The sequence below is a fragment of the Dendrobates tinctorius genome, unplaced genomic scaffold (assembly GCF_039654945.1).
Source record: "Dendrobates tinctorius isolate UK_male_01 unplaced genomic scaffold, ASM3965494v1 ptg000455l, whole genome shotgun sequence".
Taxonomy (NCBI): Eukaryota; Metazoa; Chordata; class Amphibia; order Anura; family Dendrobatidae; genus Dendrobates; species Dendrobates tinctorius.
Genome location: NW_027362117.1, coordinates 3,183,217 through 3,191,424, shown reverse-complemented (window position 1 = coordinate 3,191,424; position 8,208 = coordinate 3,183,217). Strand labels below are relative to the sequence as shown.

The 8,208-nt window shown below is 56.1% G+C and overlaps 1 protein-coding gene across 2 annotated transcripts; it reads right to left on the bottom strand.

Moving 5' to 3' along the window:
- Positions 1–214: 214 nt before the first annotated feature.
- On the bottom strand, positions 215–6,246 carry LOC141077499 (histone-lysine N-methyltransferase SETMAR). Of its 2 annotated transcripts, XM_073564479.1 has the most exons (3): positions 6,057–6,246; positions 5,970–6,023; positions 215–1,997 (listed from the first exon to the last, which is right to left on the bottom strand). In XM_073564479.1, exons 1-3 carry the CDS (start codon positions 6,087–6,089, stop codon positions 1,227–1,229), a joined length of 858 nt encoding a protein of 285 aa, XP_073420580.1. In that variant the 5' UTR covers positions 6,090–6,246; the 3' UTR covers positions 215–1,226. The 2 variants fall into 2 exon arrangements, with proteins under 2 accessions (XP_073420580.1, XP_073420579.1); XM_073564478.1 differs by having other exon boundaries at positions 5,970–6,245.
- Positions 6,247–8,208: the final 1,962 nt, after the last annotated feature.

Below are 8,208 nucleotides of genomic sequence, written 5' to 3'. Positions count from 1 at the left end.
GACGACTTCTGGGGGTGGAAATGTTCTCGCCTCCGGTGCTATGATAATCTCACAAGAGGAGCCGCAGCTGCGGGATCTGCCCACCGCAGGATGAGACACACACTGTATGCGGGAACAAAGATGTGAGGACGAGGCATTCACTGCGCAGGGGGAGGAGGACGAGCCCCACATCCTCCTCCTCACTGGGGACCCTCTGCACAGAAAAAATCACCAATCTCTCACAGATTTTAATTGTACAACCAAAATACAATTGACGGGTGACCTCGGATCTTCCATAGGATTGTGAACAGATGCGAGATCTATCAGTTTCTGAGCCTGTATCTATCACACACAAAATCTCAGATTCTGGTCCAGTGCGCAGCGGGCAGACGTACCGGGGTGCAGCGGGCAGATGTACCAGTGCGCAGCGGGCAGACGTACCGGGGTACAGTAGGTGCAGCGGGCAGACGTACTGGGGTGCAGTAGGTGCAGCGGCCAGACGTACTGGGGTGCAGTAGGTGCAGCGGCCAGACGTACTGGGGCGCAGCGGGCAGACGTATCGGAGCACAGTCGGTGCAGCAGTCAGACATACTGTTCTGCAGTCGGCGCAGCAGGCAGACGTACTGGGGTGCAGCGGGCAGACGTACCGGGGTGCAGTAGGTGCAGCGGGCAGACATACCGGGGCAAAGTCGGTGCAGCGGGCAGACGTATAGGGGGCGTAGTCATTCTCAGGGGGCAGACATCGGGGTGCAGCAGGCAGACGTATCGGGGCACAGTGGGTGCAGCGGGCAGACGTATCGGAGCACAGTCGGTGCAGCAGTCAGTGTTCTGCAGTCGGTGCAGCGGGCAGACGTATTGGGGTACAATTGGTGCAGCGGGCAGACGTATTGAGCCACAGTCAGTGCAGCAGTGTTCTGCAGTCGGTGCAGCGGGCAGACGTATTGAGCCACAGCAATGCAGCGGGCAGACGTATTGAGCCACAGTCGGTGCAGCGGGCAGACGTATTGAGCCACAGTCGGTGCAGCGGGCAGACGTATTGAGCCACAGTCGGTGCAGCAGTCAGTGTTCTGCAGTCGGTGCAGCGGGCATAGTGTTCTGCAGTCGGTGCAGCGGGCAGACGTATTGAGCCACAGTCGGTGCAGCAGTCAGTGTTCTGCAGTCGGTGCAGCGGGCAGACGTATTGGGGTACAGTCGGTGCAGCGGGCAGACATACTGTTCTGCAGTCGGTGCAGCGGGCACCAGTCCGGTCATGTCACTGTTTTATAGAGTGTGGCATCATAGGGCAGATACCCCGAGCAGGGGGCAGTGCCACACAGACACTTCTTGCGTTGGCTTCTGCTGCTTCCCGGGCTGGGCCGGCGCCCGCTGTGCCTCTCACTGTCCGGAGTAAAATTAAAAGCCATTCCTGAGTAATCGTAGCACAACTCCTCCCCGGCCTGTATGTCCCGGGCAGCAAACAGCGCCAGCCTGGGCACCATGGAGTGGGTGCGGACCGGCACCATCACCAGGTTAGGCTGGCACGAATGATTCAGAAACCTCCCTATGTTGCCCACATAGGTGGGGTCCACGAACGTCTCCAGGACGTGGCCGCTGTGCAGGTGCTCCCGGACAGCAATGATGTAGTTATTGGATTGGGGGTCCTGCACCCGTGTCCTGCACCGCGCCTCCTCTGGACCCAGGACCTCACCCGCGTACTCACAGACAAAGCGCCCGCTGGGCACGTTCTCCTGGGTGCAGAGGCCCCAGCCCTTCCCCGGTACCGGACGCACCCGGAGCCGGTACTGCAGTCCTCGCTGCGTTTCTCGGTTGCCGCAGGATTCACCGCAGCGGCACAAGACGTTACATTCCAGGAGGGGCTTCTGGGCACTGTGTAACCGGCGGTGGCGGTAATTCTCACCATGAGGCAGGCAGGCGCACTCCCCCGGCGAGCAGCGCGGCCCCTGGCACTCACAGCCCTGGATGGTGACTTCACTCGGGTCCAACTCTGCGCCGGGACCGGCAACGAGCTCCGCGGAGTACTGTGCGAGAAGAGACATGAGACACTACAGAGCCTGACTGCTGAGCGGCCGCCATCACTGTCGTAGCCCCGCCCCTGCTGTCATGACTCCGCCCCTTGCATCAGATTTATAAAACTTACACGATGTGAAAGGAGACATAATGCCGCAGGATTTTACCAACGGTCGACGGCGCAAAAGCTAAAAATCCACCAAAGTAATGATGCAAATGGAATGACCTATTCTGCCCTGTGCGTTTCCGTTCCTCGCTGATTCCAAGATCCCTGCTTGCTGTCAGTGATTGGGAAAATTCTCAAAGTTGAAAACCTGCCCCGACCTAATGTGTCTCACAGCTGAGGGTTTGTGACAATCGTATCCAGTCTATAGACAATCCTGTACTGCGGACTGATACAATGTAACAGACAGAAGAGACAGCTGCGGACGGGATCCCTCAGGGCAGACCGACCTGTAACAAACCCTCAGCTGTGAGAAGTGTTAGGTCTGTGGGATACAAATAGGAAAACTTCACTGACAGCCGGCAGAGATCTAGAAAATGAGAAGAGACTGGTTATATCAGTGCAGTCCTGTTATATCGCTCCGGGGGAGGGGAGATGATTATATCAGTGCAGTGCTGTTATATCGCTCCGGGGGAGGGGAGATGATTATATCAGTGCAGTGCTGTTATATCGCTCCACGGGACGGGAGATGATTATATCAGTACAGTCCTGTTATATCTCTCCGGGGGAGGGGAGATGATTATATCAGTGCAGTCCTGTTATATCAGAGCATGTCCTGTTATATCGCTCCGGGGGAGGGGAGATGATTATATCAGTGCAGTCCTGTTATATCGCTCCGGGGGAGGGGAGATGAATATATCAGTGCAGTCCTGTTATATCTCTCCGGGGGAGGGGAGATGATTATATCAGTGCAGTCCTGTTATATCAGAGCATGTCCTGTTATATCGCTCCGGGGGAGGGGAGATGATTATATCAGTGCAGTCCTGTTATATCTCTCCGGGGGAGGGGAGATGATTATATCAGTGCAGTCCTGTTATATCAGAGCATGTCCTGTTATATCGCTCCGGGGGAGGGGAGATGATTATATCAGTGCAGTCCTGTTATATCGCTCCGGGGGAGGGGAGATGATTATATCAGTGCAGTCCTGTTATATCGCTCCGGGGGAGGGGAGATGATTATATCAGTGCAGTCCTGTTATATCAGAGCATGTCCTGTTATATCTCTCCGGGGGAGGGGAGATGATTATATCAGTGCAGTCCTGTTATATCGCTCCGGGGGAGGGGAGATGATTATATCAGTGCAGTCCTGTTATATCGCTCCGGGGGAGGGGAGATGATTATATCAGTGCAGTCCTGTTATATCAGAGCAGTTCCTGTTATATCGCTCCGGGGGAGGGGAGATGATTATATCAGTGCAGACCTGTTATATTGCTCCGGGGGGAGGGGAGATGATTATATCAGTGCAGTCCTGTTATATTGCTCCGGGGGAGGGGAGATGGTTATATCAGTGCAGTCCTGTTATATCGCTCCGGGGGAGGGGAGATGGTTATATCACGTGCAGTCCTGTTATATCGCTCCGGGGGAGGGGAGATGATTATATCAGTACAGTCCTGTTATATCGCTCCGGGGGAGGGGAGATGATTATATCAGTGCAGTCCTGTTATATCGCTCCAGGGGAGGGGAGATGGTTATATCAGTGAAGTCCTGTTATATCGCTCCGAGGGAGGGGAGATGATTATATCAGTGCAGTCCTGTTATATCTCTCCGGGGGAGGGGAGATGATTATATCAGTGCAGTCCTGTTATATCGCTCCGGGGGAGGGGAGATGGTTATATCAGTACAGTCCTGTTATATCGCCCCGGGGGAGGGGAGATGATTATATCAGATGCAGTCCTGTTATATCGCTCCGGGGGAGGGGAGATGATTATATCAGTGCAGTCCTGTTATATCGCTCCGGGGGAGGGGAGATGGTTATATCAGTGCAGTACTGTTATATCGCTCCGGGGGAGGGGAGATGATTATATCCGTGCAGTCCTGTTATATCGCCCCGGGGGAGGGGAGATGATTATATCCGTGCAGTCCTGTTATATCGCTCCAGGGGAGGGGAGATGATTATATCAGTGCAGTCCTGTTATATCGCTCCGGGGGAGGGGAGGTGATTATATCAGTGCAGTCCTGTTATATCGCTCCGCGGGAGGGGAGATGATTATATCAGTGCAGTCCTGTTATATCGCTCCGGGGGAGGGGAGATGATTATATCAGTGCAGTCCTGTTATATCGCTCCGGGGGAGGGGAGATGATTATATCAGTGCAGTCCTGTTATATCGCCCCGGGGGAGGGGAGATGATTATATCAGTGCAGTCCTGTTATATCGCTCCGGGGGAGGGGAGGTGATTATATCAGTGCAGTCCTGTTATATCGCTCCGCGGGAGGGGAGATGATTATATCAGTGCAGTCCTGTTATATCGCTCCGGGGGAGGGGAGGTGATTATATCAGTGCAGTCCTGTTATATCGCTCCGCGGGAGGGGAGATGATTATATCAGTGCAGTCCTGTTATATCGCCCCGGGGGAGGGGAGATGATTATATCAGTGCAGTCCTGTTATATCGCTCCGGGGGAGGGGAGATGGTTATATCAGTGCAGTCCTGTTATATCGCTCCGGGGGAGGGGAGATGGTTATATCAGTGCAGTCCTGTTATATCGCTCCCGGGGAGGGGAGATGATTATATCAGTGCAGTCCTGTTATATCGCTCCGGGGGAGGGGAGATGGTTATATCAGTGCAGTCCTGTTATATCGCTCCAGGGAGGGGAGATGGTTATATCAGTGCAGTCCTGTTATATCGCTCCGGGGGAGGGGAGATGATTATATCAGTGCAGTCCTGTTATATCGCTCCGGGGGAGGGGAGATGGTTATATCAGTGCAGTCCTGTTATATCGCTCCGGGGGAGGGGAGATGATTATATCAGTGCAGTCCTGTTATATCGCTCCGGGGGAGGGGAGATGATTATATCAGTGCAGTCCTGTTATATCGCTCCGGGGGAGGGGAGATGGTTATATCAGTGCAGTCCTGTTATATCGCTCCGGGGGAGGGGAGATGGTTATATCAGTGCAGTCCTGTTATATCGCTCCGGGGGAGGGGAGATGATTATATCAGTGCAGTCCTGTTATATCGCTCCGGGGGAGGGGAGATGATTATATCAGTGCAGTCCTGTTATATCGCTCCGGGGGAGGGGAGATGGTTATATCAGTGCAGTCCTGTTATATCGCTCTGGGTCTTTGCCTTCTCCATTGCCGGCAGCGGTGGCGCAGTAATTTTTTGGGCCGCGTAGGGCAATGGTTTCTTGTACAGATCCGTCTTGGTCCCCCTCGCAGCCTCCCTCCAGCCCGAGACCCCCATCCTCCCCATTCTTGCAGTGGGACTGTCCGCTTTTATTATCGGGGAATGATGTAGAGGCCGACCCTCGTCTCGGATAAGGGGGGAGGCCGCGTAGAGTTACCCCCAGGCCGGGGATCCGCAGAGGAGTCATCACTGTGCTAACCCTGATCCCTCTGATGACCCCTCAGTGGGAGGAGCCTCCAATGTGAGGACGGCGCGGCCGACAGTGAGGGGTCGTAGTCACATGCCGAGATCAGGACGTGGGGTCAACAGGAAGGTGGAAAAAAAACACATAGCTGGCATGGTTATGGGGGATCTGTGGTTGACACTTATGGGGGATTTGCAGCTGGCTGGCACTGATACTGGGGGGCTTATGGCTGGCACTGATACTGGGGGGCTTATGGCTGGCACTGATACTGGGGGGCTCTATAACTGACAGTGACACTGGGGGGGCCCAGTGAGGCCTTGTAATAGTGGTGACGTCACTGTGCTCTCAGCTGTGATTGGCTCTCATGCTTAGTCCTTGCACACGTGACCCATGGATCGCTGACAGAGCGCAGCTCCCAGCATGCTGTGCGGTAGGTGCAGCGCTGCTCCCTCTCACCTGGAAGCTCGGCGGCAGCGCCTCCTGCCCCCCGCACACCGGCACCGGCAGCGCCTCCTGCCCCCCGCACACCGGCACCGGCAGCGCCTCCTGCCCCCCGCACACGTCCCGCGGCTCCATCGCTCCTCACACTGCCGGGACCGACCTCTTCCGGGCGGAGCCTTCAGCTTCCGGCTAATGCTGGTCTCTGGCGCCATCTGCTGGCAGGGAGCGGAATTACAGGCCAGTTATCTGCCATCGGGAAGGACCACAAGTCCCAGCATCTTGGCATCAACTGGGGACATTGACTTTATCTCTAGATACATAAGTGGTTCTGGAAATAAAGTAATGCAAAATCTCCAGGAAAAAAAGACAGTCACAAAATGATGCAGCACAGAGGATTTCAGGAGGACTGAGCTGAGGTCCCTGAATGAAGATTAGGCCATACACAGAGAAGGATAACAGCAGAACAGAGGATTTCAGGAGGGAAGGCTGCGAATCCTGTGAGAGGGCAAAGCCTAAGAATTAAAGGGGTATTCCGCCTGTATAAGGCGCTGGGGTCGGCTATCACCATTTTATGGGTGGTACGAGCATTGGGACCCCCGTTGATCCTGCCGGCTGCAGCTTTCTGCACAGTGGGCGGCAGGTTCTTCTCCTCATTCTCAGTGGGGGTCTTGTGAGGCCGCCCCCTCTATAGCGGCGCCCCTGAATGTCGCTAAAACGGTAAAGAAATGATAGCGAAAACCGACGAGTTACATCCCCAACAATGGGGGCTGGAAAGATAGAAAACATAAGAAACCAATCCCCAACCGATCCACTGGGACTGAGAGATCTCCAGCCCAACCGATCCCTTGGGACTGAGATCTCCAGCCCAACCGATCCACTGGGACTGAGAGATCTCCAGCCCGACAGATCTCCAGCCCAACCGATCCCCTGGGACTGAGAGATCTCCAGCCCAACCGATCCCCTGGGACAGATCTCCAGCCCAACCGATCCCCTGGGACTGAGAGATCTCCAGCCCAACCGATCCCCTGGGACTGAGAGATCTCCAGCCCAACCGATCCCCTGGGACTGAGAGATCTCCAGCCCAGCCGATCCCCTGGGACTGAGAGATCTCCAGCCCAGCCGATCCCTTGGGAATGAGAGATCTCCAGCCCAACCGATGCCCTGGGACTGAGATCTCCAGCCCAACCGATCCCCTGGGACTGAGAGATCTCCAGCCCAATCGATCCCCTGGGACTGAGATCTCCAGCCCAACCGATCCCCTGGGACTGAGAGATCTCCAGCCCAGCCGATCCCTTGGGAATGAGAGATCTCCAGCCCAACCAATCCCCTGGGACAGATCTCCAGCCCAACCGATCCCCTGGGACTGAGAGATCTCCAGCCCAATCGATCCCCTGGGACTGAGATCTCCAGCCCAACCGATCCCCTGGGACTGAGATCTCCAGCCCAACCGATCTCCTGGGACTGAGAGATCTCCAGCCCAACCGATCTCCTGGGACTGAGAGATCTCCAGCCCAACCGATCCCCTGGGACTGAGAGATCTCCAGCCCAACCGATCCCCTGGGACTGAGAGATCTCCAGCCCAGCCGATCCCCTGGGACTGAGAGATCTCCAGCCCAGCCGATCCCCTGGGACTGAGAGATCTCCAGCCCAACCGATCCCCTGGGACTGAGATCTCCAGCCCAACTGATCCCCTGGGACTGAGAGATCTCCAGCCCAACCGATCCCCTGGGACTGAGAGATCTCTAGCCCAACCGATCCCCTGGGACAGAGATCTCCAGCCCAACCGATCCCTTGGGACAGAGATCTCCAGCCCAACCGATCCCTTGGGACAGATCTCCAGCCCAACCGATCCCTTGGGACAGAGATCTCCAGCCCAACCGATCCCCTGGGACAGAGATCTCCAGCCCAACCGATCCCCTGGGACTGAGATCTCCAGCCCAACCGATCCCCTGGGACTGAGAGATCTCCAGCCCAACCGATCCCCTGGGACTGAGAGATCTCCAGCCCAACCGATCCCCTGGGACTGAGAGATCTCCAGCCCAAACGATCCCTTGGGACTGAGATCTCCAGCCCAACCGATCCCCTGGGACTGAGATCTCCAGCCCAACCGATCTCCTGGGACTGAGACCTCCAGCCCAACCGATCCCCTGGGACTGAGAGATCTCCAGCCCAAACGATCCCCTGGGACTGAGAGATCTCCAGCCCAAACGATCCCTTGGGACTGAGAGATCTCCAGCCCAACCGATCCCCTGGG